This window comes from Sorex fumeus, unplaced genomic scaffold (genome assembly GCF_029834395.1).
Source record: "Sorex fumeus unplaced genomic scaffold, SorFum_2.1 ptg000054l, whole genome shotgun sequence".
NCBI lineage: Eukaryota > Metazoa > Chordata > Mammalia > Eulipotyphla > Soricidae > Sorex > Sorex fumeus.
Window position 1 is genome coordinate 6,636,697 of NW_026606111.1, and position 26,823 is coordinate 6,663,519.

Consider the following 26,823-nt stretch of genomic DNA (forward strand, 5'->3'; position numbering starts at 1 on the left):
TCCCCTCTGGCAGACTTGATGGCCTGGATTAACGCATAGTCCATTCACTTTTCTGCTCCAAGCTGCTGGGTTCTGCATTAAGTCTTTGTGCTTCTGGGGCTGTGGCTGTGCTGGAGAGCTGCTCGTGGGGGCAACTGGTGACCTCGGTAGGGCGTGAAGGACGGACCGGAACGCCCCCCTTCCCATGAGGTTTTAGTCGCCCCTACTCCCCCGGCTCATGCCTGCTGTCCACAAGGCTCCCATGTGGCCGCCATCTTTCTTTCCAGAGAGGAGAGGGTGAATGGGGCAACACCCTTTCCCCTCCAGCAGACTTGATGGCCTGGATTAACGCATAGCCCATTCACTTTTCTACTCCAAGCTGCTGGGTTATGCATTAAGTCCTTGTGTTTCTGGGGTTGTGGCTGTGCTCCAAACTTAACTATGATTTTCAGAGAGAAACGTTGGGTGGTTTACTTCCCATGGATCACTTTGTATATAGAGAGATGTTGCGCGGCCACATAAGCGGCCGCACGGTTTTGAGGAAAAGTCCTAGTTCCCGCATACTCGAGCTGTGCTTGTAGAGTCTTCTGGTCACCGGGGTTCCATCTGGGGGAGGCGGGATGCGGTACCTACCCCATCTGGGACTTCCCGATGATCTCGGCTCTTTTTGAAACCTGTTTTTTTTTTTTTCCTTCGGGATCTGTGGATCCCGCCCTCCATGTAGTCCTTCTCTTTGGCTCCAATCTTTCTTTTTAAAAACTGAAACTGAATCTGAAACTGAATCTGATTACAATGGGTGCCAGCGACTTTGACAAATCGTGGAGAGTAAATGCTTACCTCTAGTGGTGTGCTATGCTCAAGCCTATTTTTCCAAAGGTAGTTTTCCTGAGGCCAGAAATAGGCTCAAGGTCATAACTCGATAGAAAGCAGGATCTGGTGATGAAAACTGAGAGGCTAGCATCTCTCCTTCCACTGACAGAGAGAACATAGGAAATGCCCGTCTTTGTATTTACAGGTATCCCAATAGGGCAGAAGATGAAATATTGAGTAAAATGAGAAGTCTGAGCCCAGTTTACTGTCATCAATTTAAAGTGATTTTACAGATATCAAACAGAAAAAGGTATCTAGGTAAGCTTTTCTTTTTTCTTGTATTTTGTTTTTGGGTTTTTTTGGTCCATACCGAGCAGTGCTCTGCACTCAGAGCTCATGCCTAGCGGGGCTGGTAGGTCATACGGGGTGCCAGGGATCAAACCTGGGTGGGTTGCGTGCACGGCATGTGAGTTAAATAACTTTTTTTTTTTTTTTTTGCTTTTTGGGTCACACCTGGCGATGCACAGGGATTACTCCTGGCTCTATACTCAGAAGCTATTCCTGGCAGTGCTCAGGGGACCATATAGGATGCTGGGAACCAAACCCGGGTCGGCCGCATGCAAGGCAAACACCCTACCCACTATGCTATCTCTCCAGCCCCGAGTTAAAGCACTTCTAACCATCCCTGATAACAATTCTGTTTGCTTCTGTTTTCTTGCCTCTGATGTGAAATGATTTTCGTTCCTGATTTCTATCCCTAGTATGGTCTCTTAATTTTGTTGTTCATCTTTTTGGGGGCCATACCCAACAGCACTTGGGCTACCCTCAACTCTGTGCTGGGGTCACTTCCTATGATCTTTAGGGAAGCTTGTAGTGTCAGGGATCAAAACCAGGCAGCGTCTCTCAGGCTTTGCGGTCTCCTCATTATGGCCTTTAAATTTCTACTTTTGTCCTGGGGCCGGAGAGATAGTACAGCTGGTAGGGCACTTAGCATTGCATATGGCCGACCTGAGTTTGATTCCAGGCCTTCCATTTGGTTCCCTGAGTCCACCAGCAGTAATTCCTGAGTGGGGAGCTAGGATTAACCCCTGAGCATCACCATATGTGGCCCCCAAATAACTACAACAAATTTCTACTTTCCTCAAGTCAGGCCCAACTGTCACACCCAGTGAGGCAGTGCTAAATGGATCCACGGTACATACCATAATGCTGTTGACGATTCTAAATATATTTGCTCTAGCACTGACTTTAGTTTAAATATACAAAGCTAGCAAAGAAAAAAATGTTTTTTTTAAACTGTGAACAGGCCTCCATGTTTTATGAGCCCATATTTATGAAGACAACATTGTCAGAAGCAGAGTGGAAGCATGAAATATTAAGCAACTAGCATTAAATAAGACAACCAGAGCAACATGATGTATTTAATGACAGCTGGATCATTATTTTATTTGTGCAGCATGAGGCATAGCAGGCGTCTGCCTGAGTCCAGGAGGTCGGAACCATCCAATGATCCTTGTTGACACGCCTTCGCTCTTTGTACATGAGAACAGCAATGCACGGAGGGGACATTGATCTTGTCGGTGCTCCTAAGGCCGGGGGCAGACCTGCCCTCACCCCCAGCACTGTGGACAGAGCTGGTCTCTCATCTCTTGAGAGACTGACTGTCCCCAGACTCTGCTGTCTTGCTTGAGCCTCTGCTCAGCCCTGCCTCAACAGCACCATCTCACAGCGTTTTCTGTAATGGTGCAAATATTCTGTGGGTCTGCAGCCAGCAATTCAGCAGCTACCCATCTCTGTGGCTGAGGAGCACTTGAGATGTGGCAAAAAATGGGTCTGGTGAGGGCCGGGCATGGGGAGGTAAGGGTCTAGGAGCAGGGTCACAAGGAAGCAGCTGTGGGGACAGAGGTGAAGGGTGGCACTGAGGAGGCGGGGAAGCAGAGCAGACGGGAAGCACAAGGAACTGAGTAGAGTCCCAAGGCAAGCTGAGGGGAGTAGGTGAGAGGATTGTCTACCTACAGGCTCCCAATCTAGACGTTCTAGATGATTCTTAGGAACCAAGAATCCCTGCCCGTAGGAATCTTGAGCTGTAGAACTGAGTCCACAGGCCAACACATCCTTAATTTAAGACCTGGTTCTGTTCTCTTTTGCTGCTCTAATATTTATTTGCTCTTGACCAAAGAACCAAGCACCAAGAACCTGAACAGCAGGTGCTATGGGCAGTGAGAGATGAGCAGAATAGCGTCCTTGAGTGAGCGGGAAATCTGAGGTAGGTGTTCCTCAGCTGTTCCCCGGCACTGGTGCTCTCACTCCAAGAAGGGAACCCCTCCTCCCCACCTTCAGTAACCTACCTTCTAGTCTCCCAGGAATTCTACTAAGCAGAGATGTTCTTGAGCTCATGAGCAAACACCGGAAACAGGGTTAAGAAACATGGCTGCTCACTCTTTACAATAGCCAGAATCTGGAAAAAACCTGAGTGCCCGAGAACAGATGACTGGTTAAAGAAACTTTGGTACATTTACACAATGGAGTACTATGTAGCTGTTAGAAAAGATGAAGTCACGAAATTTACATACAAGTGGTACTACATGGAAAGTATTATGTTAAGTGAAATGACTCAGAAAGAAAGGGATAGACATAGAAAGATTGCATTCATCTGGGGAACATAAAGTAACAAAATAGGAAACTAACACCCAAGAATGGCCGAGATTAGGGCCAGGAATTTTACTCCATGGCTTGGAGGCCAACCACACATACTAGGGTAAAAGGGAGCTCAGATAAAGAGGGGAACACCAAATAAAGGTGTTGGGAGGATCCTCCCAGGATGGGATGCTGCTGATTCTGATTTGAGGAATCAGATTGCTTTCCCAGCGGTGCTCAGGTGTTGCTCCCTTGTGGAAGTCTGGGAGAAGTTAGTTGAGAGTGGAGGGGTGCTTCTGGTGAGCCTGGAGTGGGGACAGGGCTTGTGACAGGGGTTCTTGAGAATGCTGATCAGCTGAGGGGGAAGGGAAGATGCTTCAATAGGGAGCACAAGAGCAGCTGAACAATGTTCCTCCACATGCTTCTGCCTCCTTCCCACAGACCACATTTTGCTCTGACTGATTGTCTAGGATCAGCCGGCCAATCAGTCTCCTGCCCCCGCGCCTGGCTGTTCCTCGCCGGAGCCCCTTGGAGGGGAGCAGGTTGAGCTTTCCTCCCCGCCCCGACCAGGGCTCCGGCAGCTGAAGACCTCCAGGACCAGCCACCACCATGCTGAGACCACTCTCCGCACACATGAAGGTACTGGCAGAGGGACGAAGCCACGCGGGTTCCGGGGCCGAGATCTCCAAGCCTACTCGGATTGGAGTCGAGCATCCTCCACCCAGATCCTCCAAATTCCAGTAGGCGGGGGTCACACCCACCACCTGGCCCCCTGGCGCCGTGTAATCCCATCAACGGCCAAGACTCAGAGACTATAAAATCCAGCTCCCGGAACCGCGCGGCCACGAATGCCCTGACATCTTATCATCTTATCAGGACATCTTTTTATGACATCTTATTATCTCATTCCTACTTTGGACAAACTTGCAGGCTATCGAATGTAGCCTGCCCACAGGGCAGAGTCTGGCAAACTCCCCATGGCGTACCAAATATGCCAAATACCAGTAACAATGATGGGTCTCATTCTCCTAAAGAGCCTTGAATATAATCTCAGGGCTAGGATGAAAGAGACATTACTGGGGCCTGCTCGAGGCAATTGACGAGTAACAGGATGATGAATGAATGAATGATTGTCTAGTCCCTTTCTTTCTCCTAAGCTTTGGGTTGGTCCTTTATGGAAAAATCAAGAAACACTGACTGAACTCGTTTCACAAGGACCTCACAGGAAACTGGAAAGAGAGATCTAGGAGCGAAAGCATCGGCAGAATTGGTATGTGAGACAAGAGGACACTGAAGGAAGGAGAGAGGAAGAAGGACTAGGTAGAAGCAACCCCTGAAACTTAGCTAGGCTGGGAACTGTGTTTTGAACCCCACCCTCATATTCCTTCATGCTCATCACCTCAAACCTTCTTGAGGAGAAGGTCTGAGAGAAGAAATGGGCTAAGTCAGCTTGGGTCAAGATGGACTTCAGTGCTGATCCTTCACTGACTTCACCCCTCACTTTACACTAGAAATGATGGAGCTGGAAGACGGTATAGGGGTTAAGGCATTTACCTTGCTGGTGACCAACCTGGGTTTGAGCCCAGGTACTAAATGGTCCTAAGCACAGAGGCCAGAGTAGGTCCCAGCACCACTGGGTATGGCCCTAAATTAACAACAAAAACGAAAACTCATGGCCCAGAAATGCTGACCCAACATTGACACCGAGGGATTTTTCTGCCCACCGCACTGCAGACTCAGCTCTCTGCATCTCCCGGCCCTCCCCACAGGCATCCATATCACTCCTGTCCTACCTCTGTTTCTTCAGAAACATCCCCTGGCCTTGTTTGGGGAAGCCAGCAAAATAATACTGTCCTGGGCTCTCTCCCTGTGCTTAGTAAGTAGCATCAAGAAGTGCAGCCTGTGTCTCTCCATGGCTTTTCATCCTTCTGCCTGCTCAGAGAGCCAAAGAGCACGGGGGTCTATGACAGACTGAGCAGGGATTTAGAGAAGTTTCTGGAAAGAGACACCTATTTGTCAATTACCCAGTGTGTGTGTGTGTGTGTGTGTGTGTGTGTGTGTGTGTGTTTGTGTTTGGGCGGGGGAGGGGGGTCGGTTCTAGCAACTGTGAGTGGTTGAATGCCCAGAAGGATGATGTCATCTAATACAAAACCACTCCAGCTGCCACACAGGTCAAATTATCTCCCGCCTGGAAGATAAGCAACTCCTGCTCCTCCTTCTTCTCCTTCTCTTTCTCCTTCTCCTCCTTCTTCTTCTCCTCCTTGTCCTCCTCCTCCTCCCCATCCTCCTTTACCTCCTCCTCCTTCTCCTTTGAATCCTAATTCCCATGATCCTCTATCCAAAGCTCCCTCCCCCCCAACATTCCCTTCACTTTCCACTTCCATGAACTCTGGCGGCCTCAGAAGGGTCCTGGAAGTCTGGGAGGTATTGGGTTATTATCCTTACTAAGTATGGGGAGGAGGTCACTTTCCTGAAACTGCATACACACAAGGACAGAGGCATGAAAGAGGATAAACCTAGCCCATGGAGGTTGAAGTGAGGCAGCTGGAGTACCCCAGGCTCCCCAGTGAGGGGGGGGTGCTGCTTGAAAGGGTGAGGGGTCAGTGCACCCCCAGCAGGTCATTCAAGTCCCTTAGGAAAACACGGACCAATAAATTAAGTTGAAAAAGATAAAGGTGGCAGGGAAAATGAGCCTGGAGTACTTGTCAATGGCGTGGGTGTTCTGGAAGATGCGAAGACCCATCTGGCCCTTCAACAGCCCCTTCTTCCTGGAGGAGCTGGACTCACTGGCAAGGGCCAGGTGCACCACGATTTTGTCTTGCCTTTCTTCCTCTGTCAGAATTGGGCCCCTGGGGTACCCCGCCAGGCTGTTGGCCTCGGATTCGCTGTAGCTCCCATCCAGCATCATGGTTCTGGACGGAAGGATCCCACATGCGCAGGGTAACTGAGCAGAAAACACAAGGGGGAGGGAGGGAGGGGTCAGCCTGTGGGTGCAGCAGAGGGAGAGGTCTGGGATGAGAGCCACGGCATCCCAGAGCTGCTCTGAGATGCAGGACTCGAAAGACTCCAGGCTCACTTGGTCCCAGGCTGCTGCATCCAGGCAGTCTATGAGAGCCAGCTCAGACAAGCTTTAACTGGTCACTCTTTATTTTTTTAATTTAATTTTTTTTTACTTTTTATTTTTTAATGAATCACCATGAGAGTGATAGCACAGCGGCAGGGCATTTGCCTTGCATGCAGCCAGCCCAGCTGAGCCGGGTTCGATTCCTCCACCCCTCTTGAAGAGCCTGGCAAGCTACCAAGAGTATTCAATATGCCAAACACAGTAACAAGAAGTCTCACAATGGAGATGTTACTGGGCCCGCTCGAGCAAATCGATGAACAATGGGAGGGCAGTTTGTTGGCAGCACCGTGAGATAGTTACAGACTTGCAAACTTTCATGATTGCGTTTTAGTCATACAATGAACAAGTACCGATTCCTCCACCAGTGCCCGTTCTCCACCACCAATGATCCCAGTATCCCTCCCACCCCCTCCATTCCCCCTCAACCCCCCCACCCCGCCTTTGTGGCAGACACATTCCCTTTTACTCTCTCTCTCTCTCTCTCCTTTAGGGTGTTGTGGTCTGCAATGCAAGTATTGAATGACTATCATATTCAGCCTATAGTCTACTTTTGGCATGTATCTCCCATCCCAAGCAGGCCCTCCAAACACCCTTTACTTGTTGGTCCCCTCTCTATCTGAGCTGCTTTTTCCCCCAGCACTGGCCACTCTTAAGGTCCTCTCTGACTCAAAATTCCCAGGTGATTCTTCTGTAATACCAGGTTTGAGAACTTTTGCTTATTTTCTGGTTTGGTTTGGTTTTGGAGTCATACCCAGTGGTGCTCAGGACTTACTCCTGGCTCTGGGATCAGGGATCACTCCTGGCAGGGCTCCAGGACCATAAGTGATGCTGGGGATTCAAACTGGGGTCAGCTGTGTGCAAGAAAAACGCTTAACCCCTGCACTCTCTCTCTCCAGCCAAGAAATCTTTTGATATCAATCCAAACACCCTCAACTGTCACACCTACTAAGACCTAGAGGTGTGACAATCACTTCTGAGGTTACACAGCATGTCTGACCCAGAACTTGGAAACCACCTGTTTTAATATCAGATACGGGAATCAGCATGTGTGGGGCTGTGCCCGAATCAAAGGATTAGACAGGGGAGAGCTCTATTTAAGGGTAAAGGGCTCATAAGACCTCCGTGTATTATTCAATAGTCCAACTGCACAAATTATGGAAAAAACAGCTCGCGCAAAACAAGAAAGAATGTTCACCATGTTGGTGGAGGTGCTGGTATATTATCCTGCCTTCCAACTGTTTTGGCAAGTATAAAAATATTTCTATGAAATCCTGAGGAGGCCCGGAAAGTGACTCAGTGGTAGAGCCCCTTTATTCCATCTCTAGAGCCTGTCCCACACCCTTCTCCTACTTAAGTTAACACAGAAGCTTCCAGCTGTTGCCTGGGCTGGTTGTTGTTGGCTGGGGCGTGAGGCCTACTTGTTGTCACCAATTGACCCTGGATTTAATCTTCTCAACTTAGTGGTTTTACTGTGCCTCTAAGGAGCCTGGTTCACGGTACTGTGGTATCTCTATTTTCCATTTGGGAAAGTGCCATAATGAGATGCTTCACACCCTGCTTCTTAAATCTTAAAATACTCAAATGGATAACTTTAGAACGCAAAAGTGGATGGATGACTTCATGCAAAATTGGAATTGCTTGAAATAGTCTTCTGTTTTGTTTTTTGGATCACACCTGGTAGTATTCAGGTTTTACTCCTGGCATTGTGCTCAGGGATCACTCCTGAAAGGGCTCTGGGGATCATATGTGGTGCTGAAGATCAAATCTGAGACGGACATGTCTGCCAGACAAATGCTTTAACCTTATTTTATCTCTCTGGTCCCCTGAATTATTCTTATACTTGAGGAAATATTTTGTGGTTGGGGGGGGAGAGTGTCATTTTTATTTTTTTTAACCAGATATGATTGTTTACTTATTTCTATTCTCATTCATCCTGCATCAATAATCAAAAGGCAGAGCTGGAGAGATAGTTCAATGGGTAGGGCACTTGCCTTGCTGGAATACTCCCTGAGCACTGCTGGGTGTGGTCCCCAGGCTGACCACGTGCAAAGCAAGCATTCTAGTCCTTTGAACTGTCTTCCCAGCCCTGCTGAACTTTGACAAGTTGACCATGAACACAAATTCTCCTCCTCCTCCTCACTGTGTGCCAACACTCAGCTTTCTGGGATCCTGGGTGATAGAGGCGCGAACCTCTTCTAACATAGTCCCTCCCCTTTCGCCTTTGTGTTTCCCTTTTCGACGTGTGTGTGACCATCCCCCTTCCAACCAGCGGCTCGACAAGGAAACGCACCTTGTCTCGACGCTTCCGCTCTTTGCGCTCCTGCACCGTGGTCAGGTAGTTGACGGCCGCGTACTCCAGCACCGAGAGGAACACGAACACGAAGCTGACCCACAGGTAGATGTCCACCGCCTTGATGTAGGACACGCGGGGCATGGAGGCGTTCACGCCCGTGATGATGGTGGACATGGTCAGCACCGTGGTGATACCTGCCACAGGCAGGCTTAGTTCAGTCACTCGGCAGGGTGGAGAGCAGCACCCTGCCTTTCCCTCCATCACACTTCACATTCTCTCTTTCTTCCGTCTAGAGAGAGATCCCCGAGGCTGGAGCGATAGGACAGCGGGGAGGGCGTTTTTGCTTTGCATGGGGTTGACCCAGGTTCAATCCCCTGCATTCCATATGGTCCCCCAAGCACTGCCCCCCAAGCACTGCCAGGAGTAATTCCTGAGTGCAGAGCCAGGAGTAACCCCTGAGCATTGCTGCATATGACCCCCTCAAAAAAGGTATATATGTGTATATATGATACACACACACACACACACACACACACACACATATATATATATATAGAGAGAGAGAGATCCACTTCCATGCTGTGGATCCCAATACACTCTTTGCCATTTCTCTCCTTTGATATATTTATTATAGCACTGCACTGTAGCACTGTCCTCCCGTTGTTCATTGATTTGCTTGAGCAGGCACCAGTAACGTCTCCATTGTGAGACTTGTTGTTACTGTTTTTGGCATATTGAATACTCCATGGGGAGCTTGCCAGGCTCTGCTGCTACTTATTATATATATATATACATATATATATTTGATTTTTGAGTTATTCCTGGCTCTGTACTCAGGAATCACTCCTAGAGGTGCTCGGGGAACCATATGGGATCCTGGGAATCGAACCTCAGTTGGCCACGTGCAAGGCAAAAGCCCTACCCGCTGTGCTATTGCTCCAGTCCCCTTATTCTATACTTTTGCTTCTTGGTTTAGGAGGGACCACACCTGGAAGTGCTCAGGACTACTTCCAGCTCTGTGCTTGAGACTCACTCCTAGAGGTAGTGGTCTGGGGACCACGCAGTGCCAGGGATTGAACACAGGCATTGGGTATGTCAAACACATGCTCAGAGTGTAGAGCGCTCTCTCTCTCTCTCTCTCTCTCTCTCTCTCTCTCTCTCTCTCTTTCTGAGGTTCCTCATCTCCTTTCATTTTTTTTATCACTTTGGGGGACTGGTTTTTGTGAGGTGGGGCTATGTGTGGTCCCCAGGCTGTCCACATGCAAAGCAAGCATTCTAGTCCTTTGAACTGTCTTCCCAGCCCTGCTGAACTTTGACAAGTTGACCATGCTGGGTGTGGTCCCCAGGCTGACCGCATGCAAAGCAAGCATTCTAGTCCTTTGAACTGTCTTGTGACAACAAGTTGGCCTCACACCCCAGCCACCTCACCTCACACCTCACAAGATCAGGAGAGCTACAGAAACGGAATTGAAATTCAGTTGTGGGGTCTGAGGAGATAGTATAAGGGATTAAAGTGCTTGCCTTGCACACAGCCAACCCTGCTTCATTCCCTGGCACTGTATACAGTCTCCTGAGCATTGCCAGAAGAAAGCCCTGAGAACTGCCAGGTGTGACTCCCCAAACCAAATAAATTTTTAAAAAAATACAAAGTGGAATATTATTTTAGTCAGAATTTTTGTTTTTTTGTGTTTTGCTACACTTGATTGAGCTGAGTGCTTACTCCTGGCTCTACATACTCAGGGAATGCTCCTGCCAGGGATCAGGGAGCCATATGGGATACAGGGGTCAAACCTGGCTGGGGACATGGACCATAAACAGTGACTAAAAGAAGCCTCCCAAATCTTAAGGGAGTCCTTGAAGACTGGAAACTCCTGGAAAACTATCCCACTTGTTTCTTCCTTTCTGTGCCTCGTCGGTTTAACCTTCACAGTTCTCAAGGACCCACCCCGATTGTGTCCAAATTGACAGTGACGAGTTATAGATTCTCACTCTGGAACTCAGAGTTTGTTAAAGTCGAAAGCCACAGTCCAGGGAGTGCAGCATCTCCGACCCAGAAATCCCATCCTAGGGGATTCCTGCTTCCAAACTTGCTGCCTGTCTGAACAAGGTCAGCTAATATGACTCCTGCACTTAGAGAACACACATTGGGCCTTTGTCCAAAGTGTTTCATTTATTTACTTGTCTTTGGGTTTGGGGTTACACCGGGCAATGCTCAGGGCTAACTCCTGGCTCTGCACTCAGGAATCACTCATGGAGGTGCTTGGGGGACCTTATGGGATGCTGGGGACTGAACCCGGGTAGCTTGTATTCAAGGCAAGGGCCCTACTTGCTGTACTATCTCTCCAACCCCCTAACTTTCTCATGTTACCGAGTCTTGAGTTATCAGGATGTGAGTGCTAGGGGTCACAAGGGCTTTGTCCTTCTGAAAGGATTCCTGAGCAGATGGGAGAGTTCTAGCAGAGCGCCCCTGAGAGCAGTCTCTCTCAGCCAGGGGTCGCAGGGGCTGCTGTGGGTCCCCAGAATGTTCCAAGGGGCCACAGGTGAGAATTGTGCATGAGACTAGGGCCCAACCAGTAGGACGGGAGGCGGGTACAGAAACAGGGTGGTCACAGAAAGAAAACTGTGATATGTAAGAGTCGAATTGCAGTTTGGGCTCTGCCCTCACTGTTCCCTTTGGATTAAGAAATGTGTTATCTTGATGTAACTTGATGTGTATCTTGATGTTGCAGTGATGGGAAAGTGAGAAACATGAGAAAGTAGCTAAGTATAGATAACCAGGGAGAGGTGGGAGCTCTGAACAACCTCTTCTGGGAACCGGGCAGAGATAAATAGATCATAAATTTGTAAATCATAAAACTGATCAGAACAGAAGGACCCAGATCTGCCTTTTTCCTGAGTGGGAAGGAGGAGGTCCACTGAAACAATGAATAGATTAATAACTATTTACATGGATTCTAAAACAAATGTATCTATCACAAAGCTTCCCAGTAATGAGTCCCGTCTTATAAGTCTCATCTTATACCCCTCCTGCCTCAATGTGCCTCCGTGTATTGTCACCAAGTAACCAATGAAAAACCCTCATTCTTTTGCTCTTATCTCTGTCCGGCAAGTGTGCTAGGGTTCCAGGAATCTTCCTATTTAAACTCTCCTACCTCTGCGCTGGGCCTTCTTGCAGTCCGTCTTAAATAATTAAATCTCCTTCTTTCCCACCTAAAGTTGTTTCTGGTGTGACTGATGGAGCAAATTCCATTACAACAAAACAGAAGGAGGCCACAGCTGGAGAAAGGTTGAGAAGCACCTGTCTAGGGACAAAGATCACTTGTGGTTAGTGGAGACAGGTATGTATTTGGGGACTGAGAGCTGGTGGGGGGGAGACTGTGGCTTTTGACAGTGACAGCCCGTTAGGTAAGAGCTCCAAATAACACTTCTGTTATTGTGTGGTATGTGTGTGTGTGTGTGTGTGTGTGTGTGTGTGTGCATAGTGATCAATGAAAAAAAAAAACAATGGCCTATTAAACTCCTGCTAATGCTTTTACCAAGAGATACTCTGGCCGGCACAGCTCTGCGGTCGATCCAGAAGGACACCCAGGACAGCATGACCATCAGGGTGGCGGGGAAGTAGGTTTGGAGCAAGAAGAAGAAGATGTGACGACGCAATGTGAAGTTAATGTACAGACGGTTGTACCAGCCTGTGGGGGCACAGGAAAAAAGGAAGTCAGCTCCAGTCTAAGGCAAGAGCACTCTCTCTCCCTGAGAGTCCTTCTAAAGCCAAGTGAGACATCTGTTGGCTTCATATAACCTTCCCCAAGTCTCTCCTATAGAGGGAATATCTTGCCAGAATAACTAGTCCATCCACTGTCTTATTCTATATTTTATAGTTTCTCTTCATAGCATCTGGGAAATATAAGCAGTGATAGATGTTGTTTGGGAGGTTTGATATTAGGTATTTGCAAACCACATGACTTTGTTTTCAGGGTGACTCAACACTCAAGAGTATAAGAAGTTGGATGGTTCTACTTTGTTTGGGCCCGAGCAACTGAGGCAGGTCCCAACAGAGCTGGGCTCTTGTCTCTCTATTGGGAAATTGGTTGGCTCAGTCTCCACATCCATCCCCCAAAGAAACAAGTCATTCATGTGATTCTGCAGTCTTAACATACTTCACTCCTGAGGCTTCATCTGCTCTGTGTAAAGTCACTTACCATTTGGTCATTCACAAAATGAGAATATTGAAATGATCTATTTCATTATGGCAACTTGGGAACCACTGATTAATATTTGTTATAAAATATTGATACCATAGGAGCTGGAGCGATAGCACAGTGGGTAGGGCATTTGCCTTGCATACAGCCGACCTGTGTTCGATTCCCAGCATCCCATATGGTCCCCTGACCACCACCAGGAGTAATTCCTGAGTGCACAGCCAGGAGCAACCCCTGTGCATGGCCAGGTGTCACCCAAAAAGCAAAAAAATATATTAATATCATAATACCAGAGAGATGGTACAGGGGGTAAGGCACTTGACTTGCATGCAGCTGATCCCGATTCAAATCCCTGCTTCCACATATGGTCCCCAGAGCACCAGCAGGAGTGACCCCTGAGCACAGAACCAGAAATAAGCTCTGAGAACCACCTGATGTGTCCCCAGTCTCTACAGATCATTATCTAACCAGTGGTCCCATAATGGTGCCAGGGACAATGTGAATGTGTAGCATATCATTGAGGCTGTATCTATGCCCAGCCTATTCTCACCTTAGCTCAGTCTTTGGAGAGAACTCAGAAGTGGTCCCTCTCTGTATCTCATAGTCTGGGGTACACACAGTGGTGACAGAAAAAAGTAATTTCAGGGGTACAGAGTGGAGCCAAGTTCATTACAACTATAACAAAAGTTATCTCATGTTACAGAATATGACTTGACTCATGTAAAATTACAAGACTAATGCAAAGGTCAGCAATAGTGTTTTCTAAATTCTAAAATAATTTCCTCTGGTCATATAATTTTTGGTGGCAATACTTTCTGATTAAAAGAAAAATAATTTTAAAAATATTTTTATCGGGTGGTATTGGAGATCAAACCAATTTGCTGCATACAAAGCAAGTGTCTTAATCCCCGTAGTATCTCTTCAGACCTGGTAATGAAGATTTTTTTAAAAAAAGAATAGTTAACTATTATTTATTGTGTCTCATAATAAATTGGCTTCTGGACTAAGAGGTGCACAGTCGAAAGATACTTTATTTCACATCATTCCTGGTCTTCCTGTGGGAAGACAGTTTCTATGGCAACTTGGGAACCACTGATTAATATTTGTTATAAAATTTTATAAAAAAATATTTTTACTCACAGATAGTATAGGAGTTAAGGTGCTTCCCCTACATGCTCAACATATATTTGATCCTGACACCACATATGGTCCCCCGAGAATCTACAGGAATTCTCTCTGAGTGCATCCAGATGTGGCCCCAAAACTCAAACAAAACAACCCTTCTCCCCACTCCACAATCTTATCAGGGCCACACATCAACACTGCTGAGGGTTCTGAGAGTTACATTTGATGCTGCCAGTGAACTGGTGACCAACCTTAGCGTGTCCCCCATGCCAGCCTATGCTTTGCTGCCTGAACTGTCTCCCCAGTCCTTGCACTCTGTTTTTAAATGTAGTATTTAAGTAGTTTTGCTGGAAGCGGGAAAGCTTAAGTTAAAGAGGAATTCTAGCATTTTCTTCTACATCTCAGTTAGTGGGTGGCGTGCTGGGGTACCAGTGCTGCTGTAGAAGGCTAGTCGGGATGTGGTGTGAAATTTCTGAATCAGAAACTGAGACAGGGAGATCTTCTCATCCGTCTTCAGGGATTCGTCCCCATTCTTCCAATATAGCATCAGATCTTCATCTGTGTATGCATCTTTGGGAGGAGAAAAACTCGTTAATTTAACTCCTTTTTGGAGCAACAGTCCAGGAAATCTCACCCCAGTCTGAGAGTTAGTGGGTCTTGATAAGTGTGAGTGCTTGGAAGCACTCACCTTCATGGTCACTCACCCTGGACATGGAGCCAGGAGGGACGGAGGTGGACTGGTGGTTAGTCTCCCTGTACTCACAACTTTCCAGCTCCAAAGAACAGGTCTGAGAATCCAGGGGGAAGTGGCTGAAGTCCATGTTGCACATGGCTGTGACTGTGATCCTGAAACAACCCAAACATACCTGTTGGCTTAGGCAGAATCTGGTTCTCCCTTTTTCCCAGAGGTAAAGCACTGTGGAATGCACCAAGAGTTGCCTTCCCACACCTACTTCAAAAACCAGGAAACTCAGTGAGTGAAGTTACAGAACCTTAACGCTTAGACTTGAGCCTTCTCTAGAAGATGTTCTTGATACTCCACCTGGCTTTCATATATTGACAATGTGGGCAGCTGATGGCCTACACCTGCACCCTTATCTACTCATTGCTTTCAACCAAAATGTCATAGTCTCCCTCAGAGATGCCAGCCTGGGCACCTCTTTCCCTGTGTTTGCATCTAAATCTCTTGACCATAGAAACTGTCTTCCCACAGGAAGACCAGGAATGATGTGAAATAAAGTATCTTTCGACTGTGCACCTCTTAGTCCAGAAGCCAATTTATTATGAGACACAATAAATAATAGCTAAATATTCTTTTTTAAAAGAAATCTTCATTACTAGGTCTGAAGAGATACTACGGGGATTAAGACACTTGCTTTGTATGCAGCAAATTGGTTTGATCTCCAGCACCACATGGTCCCTGAGAACTACCAGGTGTGTCCCCAATATCCCCCCCCCCAGAAAAAAAACCCTCTAAAACCTTAATTTCCAGGGCTTGGAAGATAGCTCAAGGGCTGGAATACATATTTTGCATGGAGGTCCAAATTTGATCCCTGGCACCACGTGAGCACTGCCAAGAGCAACCCCAAGCACTGCTGGATGTGACCCACAATGAAAACAAAATCTTCATCCCAATATAGGAGCTATAGGCTCTTGGAGGTGAAAGGCAGAGGCTTGGCATATTCCATGGATCACTCAGACCTACTCCAAGCTAAAGAGGTACAGTGAGCAGGGATGTCACTTCATCTTCAGAGTCTGGCACCTAGGATGCTACAGACCCCAGTGACCCAATCACAGACCCCACCAACCAGCCATGGACCCCGCTAACCCAACCATAGATCCCACTGACCCAGCCACTGACCCCACTGACTCAAACAAAGACCTCACCACCCCAATCATGGACCCACTGACTCAGCCACAGACCCCACTAGCCCAACCATGAATCCTCAGAAATAATCATGGACCACATTGACCTAACCACATATCCCAGTGATCAAACCACAGACCCACAGACCCTACCAACCCAACCATGAACCCCACAGACCCCACTAACACAACCACGGACACCACATACCCAACCAACACAACCATGCTCACCACCAACCCAACCATGAACCCTGCTGACCAATTCACGAACCCTATGGACCTCACCAACCCAACTACAGACCTCACCCACTCAATCATGGACACCACAAAACCCACTAAACCAACCACAGATTCCACGAACCCAACCATGGGCGACTTAGACCACAGCAACCTAATCAACATACCTCATAGACCCCCCCCATGAACCCAGCCATGAACCCCACGAACACAACCATGTACACAACTGATCTAGCCACATGCCCAATGAACCCCACCAACCCAATTACAGACCCCACTGACCCAACTATAGACCCCACTGACCCAACCCCGAAACCAGCCCTTCAGGGCCTGAGCACGGGGTGCCAGTCACCTAAGGCTGTAGAGCACATGGCCATCAGGGAACACCCGCAGCATCACATTGTCCGTGGTGGTGTCGTGGATGAAGGAGCGCTTGGAGTGCACGAAGAACACGTCGGGCACCCAGATCTTCTTCACCAGCCTCCCGTCGAAGGTCATGCTCTTGTTGCTGGAGCTGCGGAAGGCCAGCCGCTCGTCCTTCCAGTAGTGCCGCAGGTACAAGGTCATAGTGAAGTCCTGGGGGACAGGACAGACTTGGAAAGCTTCCCTCCTTACCAGACACCTGCTCCTACCTCTGCCTGCACCGTCAGGATGTCAGTTCCCCTGTCGGGAGCCTGGATGGAGCGTGGCCGGGAGAAGGGAGAGGAGACCTGGCCGTGTCTGTGCCTCGTGAGACAAAAACCCAGGAGGCAACAGCCTCAACTCGGGCTGTGCGGATGGAAACATGTGTGCGAAGCATAATCACTAGCCCTTAACGTACCACTCTGGCTCTCTAGTGACCAGTTTTATTTATCTTCAGCCCTGGGGTCACATAAACATTTCTCAGGGAAGGAGGGGTCATAGCATGACCTTTCCCCACAGCCAGACCCAGTGCAGGGTGGATGGAGGAAGGATGCAGAGGTGCAGGGCAGGTGGCCCCAAGGCCCAGTGCCTGCTTTGGCTCCAGCCTTCTCGGTTGTCCTCCACTGTCTGTGTGACCTCCCTCGCATGAATGGGACCCCTGCCTGGTGCCTCTCCAGCCCTGTTCCCTCTCTATTCTATCTCTCGTCAATCCCCGTGGTCTCCTGAGCCTCCACGTCTTTGGCTTTGCAGAGAGTCTCCCCTCCCATTATCTGGTAGAGACCTTCCCTTGCCTACCCAAGGCCCGCACAGGTCCACCCGCACATCTGGCTGTTTTTCCTGAGCTTCTGTCATCTGAGGCATGTGCTGTCCTGGGGAGGGCCTAAACCCCAGAGACAAAATCTGGGAGTCTGGGACAAGCCCCGGACTCTGCATTTGAGCAGCACCCACACTCCAGGTTCCTTTTGCCCTGGAAGCTCGAGAACCCCCTTTTCTAGACATCGCTGCCCCTGGGTCAGTCCCAAATCCCAGTCTGAGAAGCCAGAGCCATACTTGAGTGGATAGGGAGCTTACTTTGCATGCAGGGGACCCCATGTGATTCCTAGCACCTCACATGATTGCCCAAGCAGCAGCAGAGCTCACTACAGAGCACAGAGCTGGGAATGGCCCCTGAGTACAAACCAGGTATGCACCCCCACCAATCCAGATTTTATCTCCACCCCCTCTGGCCTGTCCCCCTCCCTGACACCCTGACTTAGCCAGCTCCCAGTCTATGTGTGGCCCCCACCCCCACCCCTAGGCTCTCACAGAGCCTTAGCCAGGAAAGCACCCAGGAGGCTGTCCAAGGGCACAGCGTACCATGTCCACCTCCGAGATGCTGTCCAGGCTCTCCACCTGCACGTCCACGCCTACGGGAATGGCTGGGCCTGAAAAGGAGCAGACACAGCTCGTTAGGCAGTTCCCCTCCTCCTGAGCCTGAGTGGGGAGGGAGCCTGGGGGCCTTTCTGCTGGGGCGGGGCGCAGCTTCTGAATGGCTGAGGCACCCAAGGGAGCCAGAGGTTGCAATCACTCCTCTGGGGCCTGGGTGAGTGCTGATACTGAACTGATTGCTGTTTCTTGCCGGCTCAGCAGGGACAGGTGGCAATGCGGTGGCTCCGTGCATCTGTGGAGACCTGGGCATTGGTCTGCCAGTGACTCTTAAAGGTCAAGCAAGGCTCAAGAACAGCTCATAAAAGCTTCTTTTTCTCCTTCTTCTTAAAGTATTTATTGAGTCACTCCGAAATAAAGTTACAAAGCTGTTCACGATTGGGTTTCAGTGATACCAATTCCTAACACCCATCCCTCCACCAGTGCTCATTTCCCACCACCAATGACCCCAGTTTCCCTCCTGCCACCTCCTACCCCCACACCCAGCCTCTATGGCCCGCATTTCTCTGTCTCTTTCTGTCTCTGTCTCTGATTCTGTCCCTGTCTCTATCTCTCTGTCTCTCTGTCTCTCTCTGTTTCTCCATTTTGAGCATTATGGTTTGTGAGTTAGCTAACAGAACAAATATGATAACCTCTTGTATCTGTCTTGCAAACCATAATGTCCTAAGAGCTTCTCATGGGAACTGGGGTGCTGTCTGCCCAGGGATCAATATCCACAGAGCAACTACCCAAAAGCTGGGGGCTCTCCTCTAGGATATTCCTGACCTTATGTGGTTCGATCTCTGTGCACAGTGGGTCACAGTGAAGCACAACAATATGTGTAGCACTGTAGCACTGTCGTCCCACTGTTCATCGATTTGCTCAAGCCGGCACCAGTAACGTCTCCATTGTGAAACTTGTTGTTACTGTTTTTGGCATATCGAATACGCCACAGGGAGCTTGCCAGGCTTTGCCGTGTGTGTGGGATACTCTTGGTAGCTTACCGGGCTCTCCGAGAGGGGATGATTACCGTAATCACGTGTATTCGACATTTTTGGTTTGGAAGCTTCACCTGGTGGTGCTCAGGGCTCTATGACCAGAAATTACTTCTGGCAGTGCCCAGGCTGGGGTATCATATCTGGTGCTGAGGATTGAATGAGGGTTGGCTGTGTGTAAGGCAAGTGCCTTAATACCTGCATTTTCCTGCCCAGTTTAAATTGGTTTGGGTTTTTTTTTCTTTTGACTTTTTGGGTCACACCTGGCAATACACAGGGGTTACTCCTGGCTCTGCACTCAGGAATTACTCCTGGTGCTGCTCGGGGGACCATATGGGATGCTGGGGATCGAAGCAGGGTTGGCCACATGCCAAGCAAATGCCCTTCCCATTGGACTGTCACTCTGGCCCTGTTTGTTTTGACTTGAGCCCAGTAGAATAGAGGTGTTTCACTTGCTTCTAGCCATGATTTGGTGAACATTTTCCATATTCTTATATATTAAAAACAAAAAAGTATAATGCTTTATTTTCTGTTTTTGTTTCTATTCCTCTCTTGGAATAGAAATGAGAGGAGAAAAAAGCTGATTTCTTTCCTTGAGTTCCTCAACTGATGGTTCAGGTCAGGGCCCCTGAGAAGCCCACTCTCACAGCTGCCTTCTCTCACGCCATGTTCTCTCACACCATCTCCCCTCACACCATCATCTCTCGCACCATCTTCTCTTCTGCCAGGACCCAGGGGCACTCTGAGGATGCAGCGAGGGAAATGTTCCACGCAAGGAGCAGGCCCTCCCCTCAGGACTGAGAGGCCCTGAGAATGAGTGAGCACAAGAGCTCCATCTTGCTCCTCACATTGCCACTTCTCCTCCCTGTTGTCTCTGCCTTGTCCCTCAACCCTTCAACTTGTTCTAAGTCTTAGTGTTGTTAAAACGGTCCTAGAGCAGGGAGGTAGCAGAGGCATCAGAGAACACACCAGGGCGTACATATCCCCAGATTCCTCACTCCCTCAGAGAAGAGTCAGCACAGGCCCTCTGGGGAGACACTTTGAGAGACACTTCAAGGTCATCGCACAGAGCCGGGAGCAGGGGGATTTTCTGACCAGTCACCAGGAACACGTCCTCCATCCTCCTGCTCTCATAACCAGACATTTCTTTCACCTGTTTTCCCAGCCAGATCTATATGAACCCCTGACTCCAAACTGAGAGGAAAATGATTTTATTTATGTATTTCTGTGTTTGGGCCACACCCAGTAGTGCTCAGGGGTTATTACTGATTATGCACTCAGGGATCACACCTGGAGGTGCTCAGGGGAACATACTGGATGCCAGGAATTGAACCCGGGTCAGCCGTGTGCAAGGCACTAACCACTATGCTATCGCTCCAGTTCCTCAAGAGGGAGATAATTGCAAAAACGTAAGTATGCCTTCTTCTCAGGTAGCTAGCATCTGGGTAATCTCTTTTTCCTCTCACCAACCCTTGCTTTTCAAGTAACGGACTCTGAGTGGGAGCTCCCCATCGTGGGGTGGAGGTTTGTGTTGTTAAAACGGTCCTAGAGCAGATCTCATTTTAACAACAGGTTTGTGGAGGCCTCTCCCAGGCCCCGGACCCCTTGTCCAGGCTACGACCTCCCACACTGCTGAGAGGGGAGTGGACTGCTTACTCCCCTTGCCCGCTGGGTCTCACTCAGCTGAGATACTGAAACAGTTCAAACTCTTGATCCCCTCACAGTCGCTGTGCTTGCTGGACCCACACATTCCATTCACCCTTGCTCGCTTTCTCCAGAGTGCCAAGTGACCTGACACACCCGGCCGTTCCATCCCAGGAGCCAAGTGGACAAAACAATGGCGCCACCACGCTCTTTGGAACCACTTCGCACTGGCCTGGTTTTCAGATAATGTGTCCAGTGTCTGAGCAGGAGCTGGGGTTGGCGAAGGACATTTTCTAGATAAAATCTATCTGTTTGCCTTGTGTCTGTTTCAGTTTCTCAGACTCAGCCTTGCTCTCCACAGCTCCAGCAGTCCTCCTGAGAGAAATGCAATGAAGTGTGCGAGGGTGGGGTCAGGGTTCTGGGATGACTGTCATTGTGGAGAGTTTGGGGGGAGGCACTAGGGACTCACACCTCAGGCTGGAGACAAGAGCCGACAGCCCTGCCCCCCTTGGTCTGCATGGCCTTGGAGCTGACTTTCACCTTGACCTGCCCTGCCCCCACTGCTAACGCTCCCACATTTCCTGAACTCTCCTGTGGGGTCCTTCTGGACCTCCTTTTTGTGGGGAAGAAATTCTTCCCAGTGACTGGTCTCTCTCTTTTTTTTTTTAACTTTGTGTTTTAAACTCTTTTATGGAGTCACTGTGAGATAGACCATTACAAAGCTGTTCATGATTGGATTCCAGTCATACAGCATTCCAACACCCATCCCTCCACCAGTGTACATTTCCCAGCACCAGTGTCCCCAGGTTCCTTCCCATCACCCCCCACCTCCTGCCTCTATGGCAGGTGCTTTTCTTCTCTCTCTCTCTCTCCCTCTCTCTCTTCCTCTCTCTCTCTCCCTCTCTCTCTCTCTTCCCTCCTCTCTCTCCCCCTCTCTCTCCTTTTGAACCGTGTGGTTTACAATACTGATACTAAAAGATTATCAGAAAATATCCCTTACCTACCTTTAACCCTTGGATCTTGCCAATTACTGGTTTTGACCCTCCTTCCTATTTTGTTTTTTGAGTGGGGCTGAGTTCTGTCAGATGTTTGGAAGGTTGGAAAACAAATTTCTTAAATTGTAGAGTATGACCCCCTAGGGGGCTGGAGCGATAGCACAGCAGTAGGGCGTTTGCCTTGCACACAGCCAACATGGCTGACCCGAGTTTGATTCCTCCGCCCCTCTCGGAGAGCCCCGCAAGCTACCGAGAGTATCTCGCCCGCACGGCAGAGCCTGGAAAGCGACGTGTATTCGATATGCCAAACACAGTAACAACAAAAGTCTCCAACGGAGACGTTACTGGGCCTGCTCGAGCAAATCGATGAACAACGGGAGGACAGTGACAGTGACAGTGACCTCCTAGGGGATGCCTAGCTGAAAGTGGGGGGGTCCCGAAATATTTGGCAATAGTAAAAGGTTTCTGAAATCACAATGACCAAAGATTAAATTAACCGTGGAATGAATCTAAGATGCTCTTGGTGGTGGTCACTCGTATTGCATTTCCTGGGCCAAAAGAGGTTGTGAGTGAAAATAAGCCCTGCCCAACAGACCAGCTCAACTGACCAGGCCCTTGTGATTGGCCCCTTGACACTGCTGTGGATTTTTCCATTGCGAAGAATCTAATGAAGTGAACAGAAATTTTTGGCAGGAGTTAGAAAATGTAGTCAGTTAGGTAACAACTCAAGGCAACACAAACTTAGCCAAGGGCTTTTCTAAAAACCAAGTTTTTCTGCCATTATTTCCCCTCACAGAGTCCTGGAAGCCCACATTAAGAATTTATCTAAATTTTAGCTTTTTTTTTTTTTTTGTCCGACATCTTAGCGCGGTTGCAGTGCCGGCTGCTGCCCTCCGAGCTTCGCGATGCCTCCCAAAGACGACAAGAAAAAGAAAGATGCCGGAAAGTCGGCCAAGAAAGACAAAGACCCCGTGAACAAATCTGGGGGCAAGGCGAAAAAGAAGAAGTGGTCCAAAGGCAAAGTTCGGGACAAGCTCAATAACCTCGTCTTGTTTGACAAAGCCACCTACGACAAGCTCTGCAAGGAAGTCCCCAACTATAAGCTTATCACCCCTGCTGTTGTGTCTGAGAGGCTGAAGATTCGGGGGTCCTTGGCCAGAGCTGCCCTTCAGGAGCTCCTTAGTAAAGGACTTATTAAGCTGGTTTCAAAGCACAGAGCTCAAGTAATTTACACCAGAAACACCAAGGGTGGGGATGCCCCAGCTGCAGGGGAAGATGCGTGAGCAGGTCCCAACTGTACATTTTGAAAAATAAAAACTTTATTAAGTCAAATTAAAAAAAAAGAATTTATCTAAATTTTAATTTTAAAAAAGTATGTTGAACCTGAGCAAAACCTCAGAAGGTAGAATGCATTCTTTACATGCAAAAGGTCCTAGGTTGATTGCTGGCACCTCATATGGTTCCCTGAGCACCATCAGAGAGATCCCTAGTACAGAGTCAGAAGTTAAACCCTGACCAGTGCCTGGAGTTTCCCCTCCTCCCCAAAAAGTATGTCAGATCTACACAATACCTCAGCAGGTAGAGCACATTTTTTTTTACATGCAGGAGGAACCTAGTTCAATTCTCACGGTCCCCTCTGTACCACAGGGAATGACCCCTGAGCACCGAGGTGGCAATAGTCCCTGAGAACTGCTGGGCATGGGCTCCAGAAAAAAAGCAAAAATACATGTAGTTTCTCCCCCACTGACTCTTCGGGAATCCATGTGTGGTGAAATGACAAGCTAAAACTGAGTTTGCCAACAGTTGTGTTCTGTATCAAAGTGTGTTTCAAGTAGCAAAAAGGAGGGAAAACTGGACATGCCAGAACAATGCGAGAACACCAAAAATGGCAAGCATGTGCATACTCTAAACACTGCCTATAAAAAACAATATACATAATATATTGTAGGGTTGCACAGCAGAGCCTGGCAAGCTCCCTGTGGCATATTCAATATGCCAAAAACAGTAAGGATAACAGGTCTCATTCCCCCGACCCTGAAAGAGCCTCCAATACGGCAGTGTTGGGAAAGATGAGTAAGGAGAAGCTGTTAAAATCTCAGGGCTGGTGGGGCTGGAGCGATAGCACAGTGGGTAGGGTGTTTGCCTTATACGCAACTGACCCGGGTTTGATTCCCAGCATCCCATATGGTCCCCCGAGCACCGCCAGGAGCAATTCCTGAGTGCATGAGCCAGGAGTAACCCCTGTGCATCGCCAGGTGTGACCCAAAAAGAAAAAAAAAATCTCAGGGCTGGGACGAATAGAGACGTTACTGGCCCACTCGAGCAAATCAACTGGCCCACTCGAGCAAATCGATGAACAACAGGATGACAGTGATAGAATGATACATTGATTATAGGGTTATAAAACAAAGATAGGTACAAAGGGCCTGGATTGAGGCTCAGCTGTGGACTGTGAAGCCTTATGTATGTGGTCCTGGGTTTGATTTCTGACATTGAAAAAAAATTATAGCAAAAACCCATTTAGGGGCTGGGGAGAAAGCTCAACGGGAGCACAAACCTGATGTGGATAGAGCCACTGTGTCCATCCCCGGCACCTACTGCCAGATATGGCCCTGGTGTCCCCCTCCCCCCACCAGCACTGCTGGAGAGGCCTCAAAACACAATAGAAAAACATGAGCATAGGAAGAGAGAGTAACGGAGTAAAGTGTTCTTAGGTCTTCACACTGTCCAGGATAATAGTACAAGTAATTCGTTAATATACAAGTATGGTAGTTCATTAACAACAAGCATTCATGGCATTTTTTCTGGGAAATCACAAACACAAAAATCATAAGGCTGTGTATTTGGGGGTGGGACCTAGCAGTGCCAGCAGGGGTGGGCCTGTAATGCCAGGGATCAAACCCAAGGCCTTGCACATACAAGGCATATGTGCTGTACAATTTGAGCTACATTCCTAAACCTAAGAGTGTATCTTCTCAAAACTATACTAGTAGAGCCAAAATAGGAATAACCTAAATTATCAGGCAAAAAGAGAGCCAAAAAGGAACAAGAAAGCAGTATAGTTTAGACAATAAAGAGGACAGTGTAGGACAATAAATTGTAAACCAATATCTAAATGCCTATTGATTTAAAAAATGTGAATCCTTCAGTTAACAAACCAACCAGAAATCCCGAACACACTAAGCAATTTAAAAATAATAGGGCATCATTTCTAAATGCAGTGTTGGTTTTAAAAGTGGACAATCAATCACCCCCACTTCCTGTAACAGCAAGCTGAGTAATTCACAGGGACATTTCTGTTGAAAATTAAAAGGTAGACAAAACACACACTTATTTTTAAAGACTTCAAAGTTAACAAAATAGACCAGTTATGTGGCTGTATACACCTGTGATTTATGTACTTTTCTGACTGCATATGCAATAAAAAAGATCTTAGTGGGAAAAAAGTTTAGCAATTCTGTTTATCCAAAGGGAGTGAAACACCAAGCCACAGAGTAGGAGAAAATATTCACAGCACTGGTGAATTTCGTGAACTGGCAAAGGGCTTATAAACAGAATTCACAAATAATTCATGAGTCCACTTAAAAAATGCCTGACAGGGGCTGGAGCAATAGCACAGCGGGTAGGGCATTTGCCTTGCACGCAGCTGACCCGGGTTCGATTCCCAGCATTCCCATATGGTCCCCTGAGCACCGCCAGGAGTAATTTCTGAGTGCAGAGCCAGGAGTAACCCATGCATCGCCAGGTGAACCACCCCCTCAAAAATGCCTGACAGCCAGCACAAGAATAGGGGGAAAATCTTGAATAGGCACTTTTAAAACAAGAAACATTTCAAAATAGAGGAGACGAGGTCCCTGGGAGGTTTAGCTGCTGAAGTGCCTTCCTTAGGAGCCCACGTTATGTATAAACAGCACAACTAAACATGTGTGAGCCCTGAAGGCACCAGGCCATGTGTGTGAGCCCTCAGACAGGCCTGCGCAGCCAACCACTGCAGAACTGGGAAGGGGAAATTCATGATTTAATGATTGAAAACACAAGAACTTGTAAAAATCCGCTGCTCCTTTTATTTATTTATATTATTATTATTATTATTGCTTTTTGGGTCACACCCAGCGATGCACAGGGGTTACTCCTGGCACTGCACTCAAGAATCACTCCTGGCGGTGCTCAGGGGACCATATGGGATGCTGGGAATTGAACCCGGGTTGGCCGAATGCAAGGCAAACGCCCTAACCGCTGTGCTGTCTCTCTAGCTCTCCGCTGCTCCTTTTAGATGCTTTTCCTGATCCCCAAGATATCAGCTTGTGGATCCCTGATAGTCCCTTTTCCTGCAGTAACACTCACCAGTCTCCAAAATCTGCCCTCAACAAAGCTTCTAAGAGTCAGAAGATGTGTCTCAAAGGGTTGAGCACATGCTTTACAGGCAAGAGCCTGGGGTTTGATCCCCAGCCTCACACAGACCCACTAGCACCAAGCTGGGAGGAGTGCTGAGCACTGAAGCTTCTCTTACCTATGCAGGAAGGCAGAGATTTTTTAAAAAAAAATTTTTTTTTAATTTTTTAATGAATCACCGTGAGGTACAGTTACAGACTTACAAACTTTCGTGTTTACATTTCAGTCATACAATGATCGAGTACCCATCCCTCCACCAGTACCCATTCTCCACCATCAATGATCCCAGCATCCCTCTCACCCCCCCATCCCTTCCACCCCCGCCTCTGTGACAGGCACATTCCCTTTTGCTCTCTCTCCTTTAGGGTGTTGTGGTTTGCAATGCAAGTATTAAGTGGCCCATCATGTTCGGTCTATAGTCTACTTTCAGCATGCATCTCCCATCCTGAGCGGACCCTCCAACCACCCTTTACTTGGTGGTCCCTTCTCTATCTGAGCTGGAGGACAGAGTTTTTATTTCACTCACTTTTTCCCTAGCACTCAGAGTACAGAACCTGGCCTGTAGAGGACTGAGTATACTTTGAAGAAAGGAGTAATTTTTTCGACCTTCAAGTAAAAGCACTGAGTTGCTGAGAGCCACGCTGCATAGCCAGTTCCTCAAGGCATCACAAGCACCCAGGATGGACTGTCTGCCTCCACTATGCCCCACACATCCGGGCAG

The 26,823-nt window shown here is 48.2% G+C and overlaps 2 protein-coding genes across 2 annotated transcripts in view; one reads left to right on the forward strand and one right to left on the reverse strand.

The window, feature by feature from the left end:
- Window positions 1–6,058: 6,058 nt before the first annotated feature.
- The window catches only part of LOC130033380 (gamma-aminobutyric acid receptor subunit rho-2), a 37,100-nt gene continuing 16,335 nt past the window's right edge, over window positions 6,059–26,823 (reverse strand). Inside the window, exons 3-9 of the mRNA XM_056125067.1 lie at window positions 18,029–18,096; window positions 16,623–16,846; window positions 14,931–15,013; window positions 14,597–14,737; window positions 12,380–12,532; window positions 8,841–9,037; window positions 6,059–6,370 (exon numbers count right to left, since the gene is read on the reverse strand). Of these exons, the coding sequence (XP_055981042.1) occupies window positions 6,059–6,370; window positions 8,841–9,037; window positions 12,380–12,532; window positions 14,597–14,737; window positions 14,931–15,013; window positions 16,623–16,846; window positions 18,029–18,096 (1,178 nt within the window). The remainder of the gene's footprint in view (window positions 6,371–8,840; window positions 9,038–12,379; window positions 12,533–14,596; window positions 14,738–14,930; window positions 15,014–16,622; window positions 16,847–18,028; window positions 18,097–26,823) is intronic.
- On the forward strand, window positions 22,548–23,056 carry LOC130033382 (40S ribosomal protein S25). The gene has a single exon (XM_056125069.1). It carries the CDS (start codon window positions 22,616–22,618, stop codon window positions 22,991–22,993), a length of 378 nt encoding a protein of 125 aa, XP_055981044.1. The 5' UTR covers window positions 22,548–22,615; the 3' UTR covers window positions 22,994–23,056.

What these genes read in the sequence shown, in the direction of transcription:
- LOC130033382 (XM_056125069.1), top strand. Translation starts at nt 22,616, where the DNA reads ATGCCTCCCAAAGACGACAAGAAAAAGAAAGATGCCGGAAAGTCGGCC.